At 41.0% G+C, this 22,614-nt stretch overlaps 2 protein-coding genes across 13 annotated transcripts in view; one reads left to right on the top strand and one right to left on the bottom strand.

The window, feature by feature from the left end:
• CFH (complement factor H) overlaps positions 1-22,614 on the top strand; it is a 463,465-nt gene that overhangs the window by 392,260 nt on the left and 48,591 nt on the right. For all 10 annotated transcript variants that reach the window (XM_030205903.1, XM_030205897.1, XM_030205902.1 and 7 more), the window contains one exon: positions 8,928-9,116. In XM_030205903.1, coding sequence (XP_030061763.1) covers positions 8,928-9,116 — 189 coding nt within the window. The remainder of the gene's footprint in view (positions 1-8,927; positions 9,117-22,614) is intronic.
• The window catches only part of LOC115471930 (cilia- and flagella-associated protein 251-like), a 95,248-nt gene that overhangs the window by 20,499 nt on the left and 52,135 nt on the right, over positions 1-22,614 (bottom strand). The window contains exon 2 of one of the 3 annotated variants that reach the window (XR_003942447.1): positions 6,598-6,726. The exons of the other annotated variants lie outside the window; for them this stretch is intronic. The gene's annotated coding sequence lies outside the window, so the exon portion shown is untranslated. The remainder of the gene's footprint in view (positions 1-6,597; positions 6,727-22,614) is intronic. 3 annotated transcript variants of the gene reach the window in all.

Below are 22,614 nucleotides of genomic sequence, written 5' to 3' on the forward strand. Positions count from 1 at the left end.
GTCCCAGTCTCAAGGCTGCACCTGATGGCACGGCCTTATTTGAGAAAGACAGCAATCACCTGTGAATGATAAGACTGTATTGTGCGGATTAGGCTTTTGCAATTAAACACAAATTCATTTTAAATCTGGTGGCACATATATAAAAAAAATACTGTTTTTTTCTTCTATACTTTCCAATACCTATCTCACGTAGGAGGTCTTTTACTAAGCTGCGGTAGCATTGTGAGCGCACACTAATGATTAGCGCAGGCTAAACGCTAGAGGTGCTCATAGGAATATATGAGTGTCTCTAGCGTTTAGTGCATGCTTATTTTTAGTGCACACCAAAAACGTAACCCTGCCTCCCCATTTAGCTTGTTTCTCCCATTTATAAATATAATGGCAGGCTGTGAATCCTGGTGCGCTTTATCCGTATCCGTCGTTCTCTTCCATAATTACATCTGTTCAATGATTGGAACGTGAATGCCTTATACATGCAATTTTCAATCCTTGCTATACATCCTTTGCTAGAAAAAGGAGTACTGTTATCACCAAAACATATAGAAACTCTCCAGAAATAGCAAAATGGACTTCATTCCCTCCTGGAATATTGATACAGAATCACTAAATATTATTCAAAACCTCAACAGTGTTTTTTTTCTCCAGCAATAACTCAAACACATCCGCAAACTCAAGAAAACTAATAATTTTGTGCATTTATTCTTGGCTGGACCTCACATAATGTATCTAGCAACATTTGTTTGCTTACAGACCAGACAAAGGCAAGTAATATAGAACTGTTCTGTAACTTCCAAAATTAAGGGCCCTGTTTACAAAGGCATGCTAGCGTTTTTAGCATGCGCTAAAAACGTTAACACGCCTTTATAAACAAGGTCCTAGGAATCTTACCAATCTCTGGGAGAATTTAACACGTCCCCCCTTGTACCTCTGCATGTTTGGTTACAACAGCCAGAGATATCATTGAGAGAATGAGATGTATGGAAGCACCATAGGGCCAGTATGGATTTTCCAGCCTGTCTCTCAAAATTAAATTGCCAATTGCAGTACCTCCTCCTGTGCTTAAATAACTTACTGGAGGGAAGGTAATGGAGATGGTATAATTAAGAAAAGGGAACACCTAATACCTAATCATGTTGACACCAACAGCAGTTTTTGCTGTTTGATTTACAAAGGATCTTTAGTTAGACATCTGAATGTGTTTCATAATTAACCTTTAATAACTGATATTGAGCAAGTCAATCAAAACCTTCACTTTTCAGGAAAAGACCACTATCCTCTCTTCATTTAACTTCATATATCCATGTACACAGACCTTCTTCAAACTAGTTTTTTTTTTCTTTATATGTACTGCCTATTCTAGCATCATTCATCTTCTGCTATGTTATGTGGGTGGTAACACAATTCGCAATGGCAGCTAAATTGTAATTTTAATCCTTAACATTAATAAAAGTTTACTTCCCAGTTCCTTCAGCTCCTTCATAACTCCACTTTGTACAGTTCAAAACATAACTTTAAGGAACCCATTAAGAACAATCATTATGTAGATACTACTTCATTGACAGATTCGAAAAATGCTATTCAATACTCTTTCCCCTCCTCTGGCAAAAGACAAAAGTCATCTATCAATTTAAAATAAAATTGAAAACCTACCTCTTAAAAAAAAATTCTACAGTTAACTGCATAAGCTACAGATGTCTCTTCCATGTTCTAACTGGAAAAACTAATGTAACTTCACCAAAATGTAAACTATAAGCTGCTTTGAACCAAAACCTGTTTTTGGATAACAGTGGGATACAAGAATGCATAAATAAATAAACTATATCTATAGATAGATAGATACATACATATATATTCATATGAAAAAGATGCCTCAGGATTCCAGTAGTCCACGTTTGTATTGGATGAATTTCTTGGAGGTACAGTGACATTAAAACTTACCTTGAACAGTCATAGTACTTGTCTTGATCCTGTCTGGTATTTTAGCTTTGAGAGTCCCTTTTTAGAAGCTGCCCACGCCATTGCTAGAGACTCTGACAGAATGAACCAATCAAAGTGAAGATATTGATAGATTGACTCAGTCACCTAAATAAAAAAAAAGTTGATAGGATAGATAAATTTGAGTGCCCACATAAAACATAAGAGCAGCCAAACTGGGTCAGACCAATAGTCCAACTAGCCCAATATCCTATTTCCAAAAGTGGCTAATTCAAGTCACAAGTTCCTGGAAGAATTTGAAATAGTAGCAAGATTCCATGCTATCGATCCCAGGGACAAGCAGTGGTTTCCCCATCTCTCATCTCTCTCCCCCACCACCCCTCCTATCCCCTGCCCCGCTCAGTGAATCTTTCACCTCTCCCCCCCATCCCCATCCCCTTGCTGCTTCCTTCCATGACTTTCACCTCCCTCAATCCCTCCTTCATTTGCCCCTTGCTGTCTCCTTCCCCCTGCGTGACTCTTTCACCTCTCCCCTGCCCTGACTTCACATCCTTCACCAGCTCCTAGCTGTCTCCTTCTCCCTGCTCAAATTACCCATTTCCAGGGAGGAGACTGTGGTCTGCCATGGTTTTAAATTTACATCCCAAAGCAGTCTGATAATTATAGTCCTGATTATGCTGATTGAAAATCAGTGCTGAAGGTTCCATAATGTTATATATACCAGCACAATTTTTCCCTCCAAAAGGTGTCTCCTCCCACTACTGTCCATTCCTGGTCAGGAGAGCCATAAGTAAATAGAACTTACTGTACAGGGACAGACCAAAGGTCCATCAAGCCCAGTATCCTGTTCAAAAAACAGTGAAACAGATTTTATGCTCCTTATCCCAGGAAAAAGCAGTGAATTCTCCCAAGACCATCTTAAAAATGGTTTGTTTACTTTTCTTTTAAGAACTTGTCCACATTCTCTGGCAAGGAATTTCATACTGAGTTTGTTCTAACTGTACTAAGTGGAGGGGCATAATCAAACAGGGCGCCCAAGTTGTCATGAGGGCCCCGTAAAGGAGCGGGGCAACCCGTATTATCGAAACAAGATGGGCGTCCATCTTTCGCTTCGATAATACAGTCGGGGACGCCCAAATCATGAAATTTGACCTTAGAGATGGTCGTCCTTAGGTCATTTTTGAGATGGTCATCCACTGTTTTCGGCGATAATGGAAACCGAGGACGCCCATCTCAAAAATGACCAAATCCAAGTCATTTGGTCATGGGAGGAGCCAGCATTCGTAGTGCAATGGTCCCCCTCACATGCCAGGACACCAACCAGGCACTGCAGTGGCCTTCACAAATTGCTCCCAGGTGCATAGCTCCCTTACCTTCGGTGCTGAACCCCTCCAAAACCCACTCCCCACAACTATAAGGGGTGAAGGGGGGCACCTACATGTGGGTACAGTCGGTTTGGGGGGGGGGGGGGGTTGGAGGGCTCAACATTTACCACCACAAGTGTAACAGGTAGGGGGGGATGGGCCTGGGTCCGTCTGCCTGAAGTGCACTGCACCCACTAAAAACTGCTCCAGGGACCTGCATACTACTGTAATGGAGCAGGGTATGACATTTGAGGCTGGCATAGAGGCTGGCAAAAAATGTTTTTTAAATTTTTTTTTGGCTGGGAGGAGGTTACTGACCACTGGGGGAGTAAGGGGAGGTGATCCCCGATTCCCTCCAGTGGTCATCTGGTCAGTTCTGGCACCTTTTCGAGGCTTGGTCGTGAAAAAAAATGGACCAAGTAAAGTCAGCCAAATGCTCATCAGGGACACCCTTCTTTTTTCCATTATCGGCCGAGCACGCCCATATCTAAATCACGCCCCAGTCCCGCCTTCGGTACGGTGCCGACCCTCCCCCCCCCCATGAATTTTGATCATCCCCGCGACGGAAAGCAGTTGAGGACGCCCAAAATCGGCTTTCCATTATGCCGATTTGGGTGACCCTGAGAGAAGGATGCCCATCTCCCGATTTGTAACTATCATGACCCTCAGGCTTAAAGTACCATCACCTGCTCCAAAGATTCCTAAGTCTGCAATCTCAAGCTTTGTTTTAAAGCTTCCTGCTTTCAAAACTCCAGTCTGGTACTCCAATTCAGAACACCGCTACATTTGCTTCAGTATCTCCAGCTTTGAAGGTTCCAGGTCCTGGTACTCCAGCCTTAGTTTTAGGAGCTCTGATATTGCAGACTACAGTTCCAGAGACTCCATCCCAATCTGTTCTTGCTTCCACACAAGACAGCCCACCAGAGACTCAAGTTTCCATGGTTCTAAACCTCAAGGGATCCTCCATATCTGAATCGAACTTCTGTGATCTTGAGGCTTTCTTCAAAAGATTCTCATTCCAGGAATTCCAAATGCTCTCCTTATTTGTCAGCTTGACCTCTAGTAGTAGAACCACCACACTACAGTAGGGGTCAGAGCCATTTTGAACCTGGGTAGCAATGGGTCTGAGTGAAGGGGGGATCATTCCTGCCCCAACACTGTACCACAATAATGCCTCCAGTAAGTGCAGTGGGGAGAAGGGGATGATGCTGACACCTGGGGACTAGGGGCATGATACATTGCCTAATTCTGGTGCCGGGGGATAGGTAATAGAAGGCATCAGGATGGGTCAAGTAATGCCCTTGGAGAGGTGGGGGTTGCCATTCGGAGTTGGAATGGGTTTGCTACAAGCAGGTTTGTTTGTTCGGGTAGCAGCCACAGCTACCTCTTAACAAATCTGCCTTGAAACAAAAATGTACAAGAACAACACACAACCTACAAACACAGCAAACTAAATTTGTTTGCCTGCAAACCTCTAGTAGTCAGGACAACAAAGGTATACACAAAGGGAAAACAATCTACAGCAGTAAAACAAAGTGATCACTCCATTTATATATCAGCACAGAAGAGGGATATTTTAAAAAAGAGCAGTGTGTGGAGATACTAAAAAACCTAGACCTTCTAAAATACTTTTCTCCCCAAAGACGGAAATAAAGAAAGATCACTTCGATTTTCCCACATAACAAAGCAAGTTACATTTAAGTTGGTACTTTCCTCTCCCCGATGAGTTAGTTTGTACCAGAGGCAATGAAAGGTTAAGTGACCCGCCCACTGATCTAATCATTAGGCTATATATCCAAAGGGAATGTGCCCTAGATGGCATATGTGATGTGAAGGAATACAAAGCCCTCTGTTTGGGAAGGGTTTTAGCCGTTTTTCATTTCCAACTCATAGTAACATAGTAACATAGTAGATGACGGCAGAAAAAGACCTGCATGGTCCATCCAGTCTGCCCAACAAGATAAACTCATATGTGCTACTTTTTGTGTATACCTTACCTTGATTTGTATCTGTCATTTTCAGGGCACAGACCATATAAGTCTACCCAGCACTATCCCTGCCTCCCAACTACCGGCTCTGGGACAGACCGTATAAGTCTGCCCAGCAATATCCTCGCCTCCCAACCAACAGCCCCATCTCCCACCACCGGCTCTGCCACCTAATCTCAGCTAAGCTTCTGAGGATCCATTCCCTCGGAACCGGATTCCTTTATGTTTATCCCACGCATGTTTGAATTCCATTACCATTTTCCTCTCCACCACCTCCCGTGGGAGGGCATTCCAAGCATCCACCACTCTCTCCATGAAAAAATACTTCCTGACATTTTTCTTGAGTCTGCCCCCCTTCAATCTTGTATCGTGCCCTCTAGTTCTACCACCTTCCCATCAGTCTAGGAAGGGTGACCATGGTTCAGAGAGGGGTACCTAGACTCTATAGTCAGGGGGTGCTACACCTTGTGTGGCTAGTGTGGAGGAGATGTACCAGTAGGTTTATCTATGTGAGACTACTATGGAGAGAAAAAGAAATAGCAACAGATTTTTGTGTTACAAGAACAAATGAATATGGGAAGAGGAACCTGAAAGAGGACAAAGTATAAAAGAAGATAAAGACAGAGACCTGACTACTTAATATCTGATGTTGGTGAAGATGACCTTGTTTTACATTATTTGCTTTTGAATATTTTTTTTTCTTTTTCTTGAGCTTTTCTACTGAAGAAATTATATCATTAAATCATGCTTTAATTGAGATACTGGTATGGACAATTGACTTATGGTATGTCTGAATTGCCAGGCTGAGAGGACCGAATTTGAGATGAGAGAAGATCCCACAGAATGGGGGTAGTGTGGACCCTCAATACCCTACCAAACATGGCCCAGAGGTCAGGAACCAGGAGTTTTGCTTTACCAACATAATAGCCCTGGAGTGCAATATCCAGTCACTAGGGTTATGTGCATCCAAAACTGGCTTATTTTCATATTTTGTGAAATTTTCCTCATTATCCAATGTTTTTGTATGTTTATTTTTCCCACATTCATTTTAAATGTATGCATTGTATGCACTCAAAAACTTTAAGCTTTCATATCAATTGTACATATGTTAATTTGAAAGAGTGCATGCACACAAACAATTTGTGAGCACGGAACTAAATGTGTGCTAATAATGCACACACCCCTACCCGCCACCCAGGCTGTTAAATAAAATAGTATCCAATGTGACAAATGGCTGGAGGCTCTATGGATGGAGGATGTGCCAGCTTGTATGATGTGTATGTAAAAATATGAAAGCTCATGCATCTCACCAGAGGGAAAAGTTGATGACATCAGAGGGGGGATGTAGTCTTGGTAAGGAGCTGGACTGCCCTGGCTGCTGGGATCCATAATTTTGAAGATTAAGAGGTGTTCATGTGCCTGTGATTATGTCTCCAATGCTGAAAATATAAGACAGAGTGAATCTGGAGGGGAATCCAGTACTCATTTCTGTTCCCTCTGATGTAAATTTTTACAAGTGTTTCCACCTCTAGAGGTAAGAAGGACCTGATCTATTAATTATACAGGATAGATTTGAAAAAAAACCATGCTGCCATTCCAAACAGCATTGGACCATAGGCTCCTCATTTTAGTCGCAAATATACAATGTTGATGCTCTGTCATTGTGGTCTTGAATGGACACAGTGTCTGCTCTGCCCAATATATTGCAGAGAACAAGGGCAAGTTATCATGTAAATAACACTTTTAAAAGTACAGGCAGTTGATTGTCTCAAATGATATTTATGACAAGTTGCTATATCAATAAATACATTCCCTCTTCAGTAACATCTCACTTAGAACATATGCCACATTTTTGATGGCCAGTAAATTCCACAGGTTTGACTGTCCATATATCGGAATAACAAATCATGTGTGAACACCGGGCATGCAAGAGTTACCCAGCATGCAATGAGCCTGAGTCTGAGCCAATAGGAAAGACCTATAAATCGGCAGGAGCAGGGAACATGTGCTCAAGGGGGGCCAATAGCGGTAGAACTACAAAATTACAGGAACTAGTAGTTTATAATACAATAAGAACTTAATCCAGCTGATATTCAAAACAATTAAAATGGACAGTAGAGGCTCCTGCCTCCTTAAATCACCTGTCTGTGGCTAACCACCGATATTCAGCTCCACTTAACCAGTTAGTGCCGCTGAATATTTGCAATTATTGCCTGCGCTGAAGCCGGCTAACCTGTGGGCATTCTGGGGGGAAAGTTGGCACTTACGCAGTTAAGTGTCAATATTCAGCCTTTGACTGCATATGATGACCACTTAAATTGGGCTGCATAAATGGTTCAGCTTATGCAGTCAAAGGCTGAATATTGCTCTTAACCACATAAGCTCTAACAGTCAACCTAAAACCAGATATTCAATGTCGGTGCCCGGACATGACACTGAATATCCAGGAATACAGCTGGCGGTGGACATAAAAACGCTGGAATATGTATAAACAATACAACAATTATGCATGTAAATGGGGGCAACACAGCATTTGCTTAGGGTACTCCTGAGTCTTTCCCCTTCATCCTATGCTCCCTCGTTCTAGATCTTCCTTTCAATTCAGAGAGATCTGCCTCCTTTACATTTATGCAACTGAGGTATTTTAATGTCTGTATCATGTCTCGCCTCTTCCGTCTTTCTTCCAAAGCATACATGTTGAAATCTTTAAGTCTGTTCCTATATGCTTTACTGTAAACTAGCAATTAAGGAGCTGCACCTTTCAAACTACCCTCCCCCTCATCTCCCAAACAGAAAACCAACAAAGATATATATACAAACATGCCCATGCACATATACACAGACATACAAACACATTCAAATGCATACACACATGTCAACACAAACCCAGATACAAACAGAAATGTGCGCTTCCGTGCGGAGAGTTTGGAAAGAATTCCACGAGTCAAGCTCTTTCCCCCACATGTTTTCCTTTTTAATTGGCCACAAACATTATAAGATTTGTCTCTATAGGCAATGGAATTGGGTGAATCACAGGGGCCATGTCCCTACCAATATTTTGTCCAATACAGTATCAGCAACTAGAGAGCATAGGGACAGAGCTAGAAATAATTTTTTTGGCTTCTCCAACAAAAAAGATGCTCCACTGATTTTGTTTGTGCCTGAGATTATGCAGTGTATAATTGTAATTGTAATTTAGTTTAATTTGGGCATTTGTATTCTGCTTAACTGTAAAATTCAAGGCAGAGGAGAGTATAAACAAACAGGTTACATTCTAAACGAACAGATTACATTTTAACAAAATAACATTATAACTTACTAACTCCATCAGACATATAACCATTCATGAACATGTAATTATGTACAGGTGAGGTAAAATATTGTGATAGATAAGATTATGCATCATTTAGTGTGTAACCTTGTACAATAAGGTTTCTCTTAGTTGTAGACAAGAGTCTAAGGAATTCTGTGGTTTAAGTTCTAGTGTGCCATGGAACGCACAATATTTATAATTATAATGGATGCATCATCACAATATCATATTGAAATTAATGCTTGGCATGAGCAGCCATTAAATATCCAGTAATGTTACTGTTTAGCGATTGCATATTCAACAGCTGTGCATTCTTATACTTAACAGGCTCATGCATGGTGTCACTTGTTGAGCTAGTGAAAAACAACCTAGAACTGGGAAAAGAATATACAGAAGTTCTACATGGGAGTTTTATTACTTTCAAATGTAAAACAGGATTCAGCCCAGTTCCAAGACAGAACATGAAAATGAAGTGCCATGACACGAGATTGACATATCCAAAGTGTACCAGCAGCAGTAAGTATTACCTTCTTACAGGAACTCTCATTTCTTGACATCTCAGAGAGTTAAATGCATTTTGTTTTTCTTTCAAGATTGCTTATATTTCCTAATATTTTGCCTTTAAAAAGTGAATTAGGAGCTTTCATAAAACTATAACTTCCACACAAATTTAATGGAATGTACTTTCTACAGTGAATGCATATTTGTATGTGCTTTCCTGGTTGGATCCATGTAAAATACAAAAATATAACTATCCCTCCTGTTTACTAAGCTGCGCTAGCGGCTGTCGGTATGGTACCGACACGGGCTGTGTTAGCATTGCTGCATGGCAGCAGCTAGTGTAGCTTAGTAAACAGGGGAGTATATCTTCTTGGTTTCCCTAAAATTGTTCTCGCCTTGAATCCATAAGACATTCTGCACTTTTCTGCCAGGCTCTGTCCTGCTGGAATAACCTTCCCTCTGATCTTAGAGCCAAATAGGCTTACCTTAGATTTTGTGCTGCCCAAAAAATGCATCTTTTTTTCCCCTTGCTTTCCCTTCCGTTGGTTAGGCTGCTTTACTTCCTTATTGATATGTGTGGGTTTATCTTTTTTGTTTCAAATTTTGTAATGACTTCTTTTTAGCTTGTTAGCCACATTGAACTCAAAATTGTACGGGGAAATGTAGGGTATAAATGTAATTAATTAATTAATTCAGCATTTCAACAGATAGGGCAGACAAGCATTAATTCAATTTCATCCTATTTTCTATACTAACATTTAACCTCTAATATTTTCCTCTAAATGGGAGGGGCACCATTATTTTCAAATATAACCTTAATATCATCAGTCCCCCATTTGATCATAAATATGATCACAAATTCATGGCAAGCGGCCCAATTCAAATATGGAAGGTGTGTGCGATCCTTCCATTATATTCTGTTATAACAATATCTTAATTCTAGGCTTGGATAATAAATCTCAGGTCATCTGCCATATAGAACAACAACTAATTTTCAAAGCACAGGAATAGGGTAGCATACGTACGGGGTACTTTTAAATAAATTAGAACTATTCATGATAATATAATTTTCAGTGGTTTCCCCTTCTGGGGGAAGGGATGCCATTAATGCAAACAAGAAATGGAGATATATCATGGGAAGCATTTTGACAACAGAATTATAGCAGCAATGCTTATAGTTAAGCTAACTAGGAAACAAATGAAACACTAATCTTTTGTTTTATTGAACTGGGGCTGGCCAGTTCAATATTAGTCCTATTTTGATCATAGAACTGTGCTTTTCTATATATCCAAATATACTTTGTGATTTTATCCCGTCGAGAACTCACCACACCTAAGAGGAGAATTTAACAAACTCTTCACATCCAGAAAGAACTGCTGTCCACATGTTCTCCTAAAAAGGCTTCAACTAGTGCAGACCAGGTTATTCTGGTCTTCGTCAGGCTGTGCTCACAGGTAGAGGAATCAGAGTGTGGGTTAACCATGCTGGAGTCTCTTATGCTTTCACGTTCAGCATTCCATTACCTAATCCACTCCTGGACAAGGAAAGTGGTTGAGTTTCAGTTATAAGACAGCATCTGTTGCAGTAGCCATAGTTCCTATCTCTTATCAAGAGATGGTATCTTCATTTTCTTCACTGTACTTGTGTCAGGTCTCACTTCAGCTGGGCAGTAAGGAGAACAAGGAGAGTCTCTTGAAGTGAGCATAAATTTTGGAACAGACCTAAGATTCAAGACAGCATGAATGCTCGATTGTTAGAATGACATTCTAACCACAGAAACTGGACCCAATGCTGAAATAAACAGCTGAATGGTTAGCCAAATCAATACACAAGACCAGAACACCTGATCCCACACCAAAGAACAAAGTCCTATCAGGCATCCAACTGTCAGAACACGGCCTACTAGAAACCACATGGAATATAAACCAAAATGCACGTCCACAAACTGCTTCTAACAATCTACTCCTTAACATTGATCCGCTCAACATTAACCACCCCACTCGCAGAAAGCAACATCATATCCATACTACATAATCATCACAGACTAGTTAGATACCCCACACCTGATCAAGCTGACAACAACTCAAACAAAAGAGGACAACCAACATGCGGACAATCACAACAGAAGGGAAAGAAGGCCCCAAACAAACCCACCTCACCAAAGAATTGACAACTATTAAAAGTCCACACAACACCAAACACTGAAGACCCATTCCAAACAATCCAAGTGGGCTACATCAACGCCAGATCTGCTGTAAATAAAATAGCAATATTAACAGACTGGATCACATCAGAAAACCTTGACCTACTCTTCATTAATGAAACCTGGATCCATGACCAAAATGACCCTATAATCCTAGATCTGTGCCCCCCAAGATACAAAATCACACACTGGACCAGAAAAGGAAAAAGAGGCAGAGGTTTAGCACTAATTCATCATTCCCATTTTACCCCCAAAATCACTGCCAATTCCATAACACCTCAGCTCGAAATTGCCTCTATCAGAATCCATAACAAAACCCTTCGTGATTATCTGAATTGTGTCCTATTCTACAGACCTCCAGGCAACTGGAATGAAGGCAAGACTAACTTCATGGACTTCATCTCAAACACATGTGTAACCAACTCCAGTTTACTAGTATTAGGAGACATCAACCTTCACCTAGAAGACCCAAACTCTACCAACGTGTGAGATTGTAAGGAATTCCTACACTTATGGGATCTCAAATGGCCACAAATGCAAGCAACCCACATCAAAGTGCACACACTCGACCTCATCTCACACAAACTTTCAAAAGACAAGAACTTCATAATAACAAATATCAAATGGACAGAAACACCATGGACCGACCACTACAAACTAAACTTGTCCCTACATTGGCGGAAGAAGGGCTTACAGCGGACACAAGAACCCAGATCCTACAGCACAAGAGGTCATGTAGACATGGAAACTTTCTGGCAACTGATATACAACAACGAATGGTCAGCACAAACGGACTCCATATACTACCTCACAGAATGGGACAAAAGATGCAAAAGCATACTAGACGAAATTGCACCCTTACGAACAAGAACCATGCGCAAGCATAACTCGATACCACGGTTCAACGACAAACTGAAAAAAATAAAAACATACTCCAGGAAACTCGAACGAGCATGGAGGAAAACAAAAGATGAACACATACTCAAGACTTGGAAACTAACACAAAGAAAATACAAATACGCAATAAGGCAGGCCAAAAGATCATACTATAAAACTAAAAAAGGGACAGATTTTAAAGACACAAAGAAACTATACCAACTTGTAAACAAACTTCTAGACACCAACTTGGTCACCACAACGAATACAGACATCCCATCTGCTGATAAACTTGCTAAGCATTTCAATGAAAAAATTATAAACCTCTGCAATTCACTACTTCATGACACCACTGACATCGAACATTTTCCTCAATGAGCTGGACCCAGTTACTGAAGGATACCCGGCCGACCGGATTTGGCTGAACTTCGCCCTCCTTACTGCCAAAACAGTTACCCAGGCGATTAACAAGTTCTCCAACACCCACTGCAAACTAGATACCTGTCCCAGCTATCTAATGAAATCCGCCCCTGACCGCTTCATAGCGGACCTCACATCCCACCTAAACTACATCCTTCAGCAAGGTCTCTTCCCCAAGGAAAATGGAAATATCCTACTCACCCCAATACCAAAAGACACAAAGAAAAAAATCAAATGAAATCACCAACTACTGCCCAGTAGCATCGATCCCGTTAGTAGTCAAACTGATAGCCAAATTCAAGCAGGAAATAACAACTGGCAAGAACATTCTTCTTCTCCAATTCGACATGTCTAGCGCATTCGACATGGTAAATCACAATATACTAATAAGATTACTAGATAAGTTCGGGATTGGTGGAAACGTACTTAGCTGGATCAAGGGCTTCCTAACCACTAGATCCTATCAAGTAAAATCAAACTCTTGTATATCACCACCGTGGAAAGCAGACTGTGGAGTACCACAAGGATCACCCCTATCACCGATCCTCTTGAACCTAATGATGACCCCATTAGCCAAATCCTTAGCCACCCAAAGCCTTAACCCTTTTATATATGCTGACGATGTCATAGTATACATTCTGTACAAATCCAATTTGTCTGAAATTACCAACGAAATCAAGCTCAGCCTAAACATCATGGACTCATGGGCAAATGCATTCAAACTAAAACTCAACAAAGAAAAAACACACTGCCTCATCCTCTCATCCCAACATAGCACGGACAACCCTACAACTATCAACACCCCAGACTACACCCTTCCTATCTCAGACAGCCTGAAAATCCTCAGCGTCACAATAGACCATAACTTAACGCTTGTGAGCCAAGTGGCATCCACAACTAAGAAAATGTTCTACTCAATGTGGAAACTCAAATGCTCGAAGCAATTCTTCCCGTGGGAAACATTTCGCAACCTGGTACAATCAATGGTACTAAGCCACACAGACTACTGTAATGGAATTTATGTGGGATGCAAGAAACAGACCTTAAAGAAACTTCAGACCACTCAAAACACAGCAGCCAGGCTCATATTTGGAAAAACACGATTCGAAAGCGCAAAACCCCTCTGCAAAAAACTGCATTGGCTCCCAATCAAAGAACGCATCGCCTTCAAAATCTGCACCGTGGTTCACAAAATTATCTACAATGAAGCCCCAGGTTACATGACAGACTTGATTGACCTACCATCTAGGAACACATCAAAATCAACACGAACATACCTAAATCTGCATTATCCCAGCTGCAAAGGCCTCAAATATAAATCAACTTACGCATCCAGCTTTTCCTACATAAGCACACAATTGTGAAACGCATTACCAAAAGCCTTGAAAACATCGCACGACCACCTAAACTTCTGGAAATCACTAAAAACTAACCTGTTTAAAAAGGCATACCCTACCGACCCAACCTAAATGTCTGACCCCTGTGACACAACAAAACTAAAGCACGTAATGGACATAACTCAACCCTTCAGCAGTACAACTCCCATTTGTGGCTGTGCCACATGAACTTTATCTTACTTTGTATTTGTTCTCACCGGAGTCTGCAAACGCCTCTCCGGTACCATGTAAGCCACATTGAGCCTACAAATATGTGGGAAAATGTGGGATACAAATGTAACAAATAAATAAATAAAACACATGTGTCTTTTATCTGACCTATCACTCTTCTAATTCCTCACAAACTTAATAATAATTCCAATAATACACACAAAACAATACTTAAGTGCTAAGGAAAAGAATAAACTCCTAAAACAATAATGGGAATAAGTCCTCAAATGCAAGAAAAACAAAAACAAGCTGTAAAGCTCTAAGGTTCAGTCCCATAAAACTGTGCTGCAATTGTAGGCCGAAGACCCTAATGGCAGGTGAGCCAACACCAGTCATTTGATGTTGTAAATCATGCGGATTCATGATAGACCTCAGTAGTATGGGTCTTTGCTTTTTGCATAAGGTTTCAGTGATGACTTCCGCTGTGGCACATTTCACAGTCTGGCCTCCTTTAGAAAAACTGTGAATGGAAGGGCTAAACACATATTAAAAGAAGGTTCTATGAAACATACAGCATTAATTCAAAACAGTAAAATCAAAGCACAAACTGAAGAGATGCCAAATGAAGAAAAAAATATGATATCAGTTTTTCATGGTAATAACATGTGCTGCAAACAGCCACAAACAGATACTTAAGCACTTAAGCCTCCCTCTTTGTCCAGAGAGGCAACTTGGTGTATATACAAGAGTAGTCCCCAAGTTTTGGGGAGCAGTGCAGTAGTTGATTTGTAAACTTGTCATTTCTTCCCATTAATGATAGGCTTGGATCACTGTTTCTGTTTGGTTTGGACACTATGGATGATATGAAAGCACAGAAAATTTTTTTTCTTCTCTTTTATCATCAATGCAACATTAGAGGGTGCATTCCTGAATGTAGATATATCAGGGCCGCCGAGAGACTGAGCCGGGCATGGGGCAGGGCCCCCCCTAGGATTTTTGCCATCGCTACCGCCGCCCCCCAGGATCGTCTCCATCACTGCCACCGCCCCCCCCCCCAGAATCGCTGCCACCCACTGCAACTGTAAATACCTTGGCTGGAGGCGATAACCCGGGTCCCGTCAGAAGCAGGAGAGAGAGAGAGACCCCGGTGCTGGGCCCCCCTTGGAGGCCCGGGCCGGGGAATTTTGCCCCCCCCCTCCCCTCTTGGCAGCCCTGAGATATATAATCAAAGTATGAAGTAATTTATTTGAACAGACAATTAGATAATCTTTTCCACAGTCAAGTTTTTTTTTCTCAAGTGCAAACATTGCTGGCGGAGGCTTAGGGTATATTATTATTGGTATTTTCCCAATTAGGATTCATAGTGGTTAACAATCTGGATAACCTTCAATATTTGAGGGATATATAACAAAGTATAAAAACTAAAAATAATTATAAATTAATGAGATATAGCTTTACAAATTTTTCTAAAAATAATTACGATGACAGATCTATATTTAGTCAAACAGGAATCTTTTTTAATGGCAAACTTTTTTTTTATATCCCAAAGCAGCCTTTTCTTCTGTCCCTAAGGGCTTTAATAGTAGCCCAGATCTTTTGAATTTTCATTGAATCAGTTTATAAACTGTCATCTCTCAGGGTGTCAACTGGAAAGTCAAGCAGTTGATAATGTAACAACTTCAACTAGAACATATGAAAGATCTCAGTAAACAGGTTAACAGTGCAACATCAGAAAAATAACTTCAAGTCAAGACCTGTAGTGCTAAAAAAAAAAAAAAAAGCTAAATCATTCTCCCAGGAAAAAGAATAGCTTATGCCTATAAGAGGCCGGAAACTGGGCTTTTACCAGCAGCAGATTTCAAAACACAGTTGTGTTCAAACAGAAATTAAAAAAAAAAACAAAAACAGTTTATACTTCAGTCCAGCAGGAACACTTAGGGGCCCTTTTACTAAGCCGCAGTAGGCTCTACGTGCGTGCAGTGTGCACCAAAATGAAACTACTGCCAGGCCAGCGTGCCCTCCTGGTGGTAATTTTAGATTTGGCATGTGCCCATAATGCCTGAATGAATTATTTATTTATTTTATCCTACATGCACTGGTTCCAGCAGTAATCGGCACTTGGCACGTGCCAACTGGTCACCGCGAGTGTAGCGCTTGAACCTTTACTGCTAGATCAGTGGATGGCGTTAAGGGTTCAGGCCGGTTTTGGGCATACACTGATTTCATTTTTACTGCAGGCCCTTTTCCTGTCCCATTTAAAAAAAAACACATTTTTTGTAGATGCGGTAAAAACTGGCCCAGCGCTCACCCAATACACGTGCCTACACTACTGCAGGCCACTTTTTACCACAGCAGAAGAAAATCAATAAAAATAAAAATCCAGTCCCAGGCAGTGTGCACTAAACCCGAAAGGACCTGATAAACTTAAGGTTAGTTTCAGAATGAAAAATGCCTTTAAGTAATGTCTCTTCCTATGCTATAAATAACCATCATCTTAAATGTGCATATCATAATCATCCTAAAAATGCATAATTTACATTGACATTCATCCTATCTCTGCTATGTTGTTCTCATAACTCTTAAAATAGTAATAACAAATTGCAATAAAGTCCCTCCAGCTCCTTTATAACTTCACTCCATACACTTCAAAGCATACTGAATTACACTGAACAACTGTGCACAAAAAAACTAATAGTAAGTTAGAAATCCCCTCTATCCAAAAATCCCATCTCCACAGTTTTGATATGAGTATGAGAAACGTGCAAATGTAACCTCAAAGCGTAATCTTTGTTTTCTGGATTCCTTTCCCATGGCATAATGAAGTTCAGTACTCTGCATGAAATCCACTATTCACAAAAATACAGTCAGTTTGCAGTCATATTGTTAGTGGAAGATACATTTGGAATAGCTGCGATTCATATAGGAGTTATTCCACTCCCTTCATAAATCAAATATGTCATAAAATGTCATTCTAGATTTACAACATTGCAAATTTTCCATCTATTATGTACAATGAAAAACGTACATTCTTACCTATGTAATGAGGTTCTATACCTTATCTTTAGCACATAAAGCAGAATAAAAATTACAATATAACTTAGAGTCTAACATTTATATATTTTCTCATTACATCTTGGTGTTTCAGTTCTGCTACTTCCTGTTACTAAGGAAACAGGATATGAGCACTAATTTCACAGACTTAATTTAAGAACCTTTTTCATGTCTAAAACAGCAGCACTTATTATCAGAGTAAGTTAAGCCATTTCGGGCCATGTTTACTAAAGGACTTGTTTTCGAAAGAGAAAAATGTCTAAAAAGTGGCAAAAAGCAGCATGTGGACGTTTTTCTCAGAAAAACATCCAAATCAGTATTTCCAAAAACCTATTTTTAGATGTTTTTCTATGAAGTCTGTCAGAAGTGCGTTCAAATCACAAGGGAATGTGTCGGGGGCATTTCAAAATTGGGATTAGGTCGTGCCTAACATTTTACAGCCATAGTGGAACACAACAAAAACATTCTGGACTAAAACCAAGACATTTTGGTCTACACATGTTTTCAGAATGAATAAGGCACAAAAAGGTGCCCTAAATGACCAGATGACCACTGGAGGGAATCATGGGTGACCCTCCAATAACCTACCAGTTTTAATTCTAAGAAATTTATAAGCGTAGTCACCTTTTGAAGGCTCAACAGCACCCCACCCCCCAGTACATTTTTCTTACTGCTATGAATTCAGAGAGGGTTGTTGTAAATACTGGGCCTGCCCAGTTTTAAAAAACAGTGAGCGGGCTGGAAGGGAATATTCAGCAGTCCTTAACCAGGCAGTACCCCTGAATATCTCCTCTGACCAGTGTTCCATAATAACTAAATAAATGTAACTAGTTACTGTACTTAAGTAAAAGTTTTGTCACTATTACTTGTAAAGTACAGGAAACATTTGTTACTTTTACTTTTACTGAAGTAACTAATTTCATGAAGTTTTACTACTTTTAGTCAGTTACAGCTGTTGCTTATAGTTAAAATTAAAAGCAAAAGCGAGATGTAAATGATGATTTCTAACAGGCTTATCTTCGAAAGTGATCGCCGGCCATTTCCCGACATAAATCGGGAGATGGCCGGCGATCTCTCAAAAATGGCGAAATCGGTATAATAAAAAGCGGCTTTTTTGACAGCATCGCTGCTTTCCCGTCGCCTCATCGGCGAAAGTTCAAGGGGGCGTGTCAGCGGCTTAGCGAAGGCAGGACATGGCGGGCATGGGCGTGGCTACCAGATGGCCGGCTTTCGCGGATAATGGGAAAAAAAAAGCGGCGTTAAGCAGTATTTCGCCGGGTTTACTTGGTCCTTTTATTTTCACGACCAAGCCTCAAAAAGGTGCCCCAACTGACCAGATGACCACCAGAGGGAATGGGGGATGACCTCCTCGTAGTCCCCCAGTGGTCACCAACCTCCTCCCACACTAAAAAAAATAAAAACCTTTTTTGCCAGCGTGTATGCCAGCCTCAAATGTCATACTCAGCTCCCTGACAGCAGTATGCAAGTCTCTGGAGCAGTTTTTAATAGGTGCAGTGCACTTCATGCAGGCAGACCCCCCCCCTACCTGTTACACATGTGGTGCTAAGTGTTGAGCCCTCTAACCCCCCCCCAAACCCACTGTACCCACATGTAGGTGCCCCCTTCATCCATAAGGGCTATGGTAGTGGTGTAGAGTTGTGGGGAGTGGGTTTGGGGGGCTCAGCACCCAAGGGAAGGGATTATGCACCTGGGAGCTTTTTTTGTATTCTTTAAAATTTTTAGAAGTGCCCCCTAGGGTGCCCGGTTGGTGTCCTGGCATGTCAGGGCGACCAGTGCACTACAAATGCTGGCTCCTCCCACGACCAAATGCCTTGGATTTCGCCGGGTTTGAGATGGCTGGCATTTTTTCCCATTATCGCTGAAAAACAAAACCGGCGATCTCAAACCCGGCGAACTCTGGCATTTGGCCGGGCTAAACCGTATTATCGAAAGAAAAGATGTCCGGCCATGTTTTTCGATAATACGGTTCCGGCCAGCTGTAGTGCTGCCGCCAAGACGTTCGATTATGCCCTCTAAGTAAACCAAATGAAACAGCAAAACCTGGAACAGAATTTTGCTATTACAATCTTCATCATGCAAACAGTAGATCATCTCATCTTAAATTTTGCTGATCAGTGAATACAGCCTATGAGAATAGTAGATACAGCCTATGACAACAGTAGTGTTGCCTGTATTGTTGAATTGGTTGCTGGTCTCCAGCCAAACAGAACAGTGATGAGTTGGGTCACTTTGTTGTGGAGATGAAGCTGAAGCTGGTTGCAATTCTTGGTGAACAGACATATGTCTCTATCACAACAGACTGCTGGTCATCTAGTGGAACATTTTATATAGAGGTGACTGCCCACTGAATTGATAGACTTCCTTAGAAAAGAAATCTGCTTTTCTGGCCTTAAAAAGTGAAGGGTTCCCGCACATTTAACATTCTTGGATCAGTTCTCGAAGATAATCAGAGTTCGCCATCAGATGAAATAATATTAGAACAACAACCAACAATTATTCCAACTTTGTGAAAGCCTTCTCTGAAATTGGACAACATGACGATGGTAATAAAGATGAAGATGTATGTGATGACTTTAGACAACACTACTTCTAGTGCAGATGATAATGACATTGGCACTCAAGTGCTTCAGGCAGATTCTCTTGATCAATACTTGCAGAATCAGCCAGAAGACAAATAGTATTGCAGCCTGCCTGATTTGAAGGAAAGTTTTATCAGACTGAAGAATCCACTTCCTGCTAGTGCAGTTGTTGAATGCCTTTTTAGCTATGCTGGATTAATGAGCCACAAGTACACTCACATTATTCCTGTTCCCTACCTCTATCACCCTTTTCCCTTATCCTTTTTATTCTCCACCTCTTTATATACTACTAGTAAAAAAAAGGCCCGTTTCGGAAACAAATGAAACGGGCGCTAGCAAGGTGATGAGTTTCTGGCATTAATGTTTAAAATGGTATTTTCTGAAATGTTTTCCCATGTTTTTTTTTTTTTTTTTAATATTTATTTATAATTTTGTTATACATTTAACAAGGTAATCCTTGCTTGAAACACAGGCAAATAGTATACAACATAACATTCTCATCCAGTGTTTTGCCAGTAAATACAAAGAAAAAAAAAACTTCAAAAAATAAATCTTACAATGGACAAGAAGATTAAAAGGTAATTATACATTTAAGAGAAAAATAGTTTAGCCTTCCTTAGACCTCAAATATTGAGGGGGGAGTGATAGTCAGAGAAGTTTCAAAAGAAAAGGAAATCAACATTATTATCAAGTAAAAGCTGCTTTTACTCCAGGTTATAAATTACTTCAACTGTTTCATGTCTAGAAACGATTTCAGTTGTTCCGGTGAAAAGAAAGTATATTTAGTCTGACCTAACTTAACCACACATTTAGATGGATATGCCAAGAAAAAAGAACCACCAATATCAATTGTTTTCTGTTTCAAAGTAAGAAAAGCTTTTCTTTTTTGTTGTGTTTGTTTGGTTACGTCTGGAAAAATCCAGACCTTAGAACCACAAAATTGAGCCTTAATATTACGAAAATACAGTCTTAATATGTTATTATAGTCTTGTTCAAAAACAAAAGAAGTCAACAATGTAGCTCTATCAAGTATTATTTCTGAAGATTGTTCCAAAATGTCAGAAATGTTTTGCAGATCCGGAGTAATATTTTCTATTCCTCGCAGTTCCCCTTTTGGTTTAGGAATAAAGTAAATTTTGTTCACCGGAGGAATAGCGTCCAGGGGAATTTTGAGAATCTCGTTCAAATATCTTCTAAATGTTTCAATCGGAGTTACCCCCGATAGCTTAGGAAAATTTAACAGACGGAGATTAAGCCGTCTGTTATGATTCTCTAATTGTTCAATTTTTCTTCTTATGTCCATATTATCTTTAACAAACATAGTCTTAAACTCCTTAAATGATTCTACTTCTTTACCAAGATTAGCCACTTGCTTTGTTAGATTGTCTTTAACAGATTCAACAGTTACTTTTAGCTCTTCAACTTGGCATTTAAATTTAACACATCACCTGAGGTTTTTTGTAGTGTAGAATTCATCAGGTCCAACATCACCCCAATCGTTTCCAGTGTCACCTCCGGATTTTTCACTGAGGAAAGACAAGTTCCCTCAGGCTTCAGAGTCGACTTTTGCATGCCCGGGTCCTCGCTGGTTACCCCTGCCGATACACTTCCGGGATCGGCGGGGTTTCCCTCCAGGGACGCCGTCGACGCTGGACACGGAGGAATCAAGAACGTTGATGGTGGTGAAAGGGAGGTTTCCTCTCCCAGCGGGGATCGCGCTTCTCCGAGAGCTCCCGCTATGGGATCCTCCTCCCTCTGGAACCTGGAAAAACCGGCGAAGTACCGCTCAAGAGACGCTTGGGCCGGAGAAGACGTCAAGGTAGGCTGAGGATCTAACCTTAGCTTCCCCTTTCTTTTGGAATGAGGCATTATTAAGAAAATAGGAATACATTTTTTTCCCCAAACGCTCAGAGCTCTCTGCCGTTCAGCCGGTTAGGCAGCCATCTTGACACGCCCCCCCCTGTTTTCCCATGTTTAAAAAGATGTTTGTTTTTTTTTGTAGTATGTGTAATATGATGTGTAAAAAAGAGCTGTGTGACATTTGCATGTGTTCCGAATTCCACTGTAACGCTTTCTTTATTGAGTGGGTTTAGGGGATGGAGTGTGTGTCTGTGTGTGAGACATAGAGATGCTGTGTGTCCTTGACAGTGTGTGTATGAGAGAGTGACAGAGGTTATTTTGGATGTCAGAGATCCAGTGAGATGCAGCTGTAGGAGGGGGGAGTATTTGAGTGAGTCAGCCACTCTCCTTGTACTTGTTCTGTGCTGGCAGCTGTTACTGAGGTGCAGGGTGGTGGCAACTGCTGGTCAGAAAGGTCTCTGAGGTGCAGATGCAGGCTGGCAGTCAAGTCCTTGTCAGAAAGGTCTCTGACCAGCTTTGTGTGATGTGTGCTGCTGATGATCCTATCTGTGGTGTCCGGACAGAGTGGCTCCTGACACCATAACCGAGCCTGTGTGCATCAGACTGTGGAACATGTAGGCACGCTTGAGTGTTGAAAAGCAGCAGCAACCACAACAATAAAGAAAGTGTGAAAAAAAAGTGGACACTGTAGGAATAAAGCGGAGGCAAGAATCCCCGAGGCTGTCTGCATGAGACTGCGGTAGATGTAGGTACGCTTGAGTGTTGAAAAGCAGCAGGAAGAAGAACAATTAAGAAAGAGGGAAAAAAGAAATCGACAGTGTAGGAATAAAGGCAAGGCCACAAATTTCAGTAGCACATCGGTAGCGAGAGCCTTGTTTTGGTGCAAGGGTTTCTCCAGGAGCAGCGGGGAGTCTGGAGCATGCGGTGTTTTTGAAGCGGTGCCTGTCTCCCTGCA

Source organism: Microcaecilia unicolor, chromosome 6 (genome assembly GCF_901765095.1).
Source record: "Microcaecilia unicolor chromosome 6, aMicUni1.1, whole genome shotgun sequence".
Lineage (NCBI taxonomy): Eukaryota > Metazoa > Chordata > Amphibia > Gymnophiona > Siphonopidae > Microcaecilia > Microcaecilia unicolor.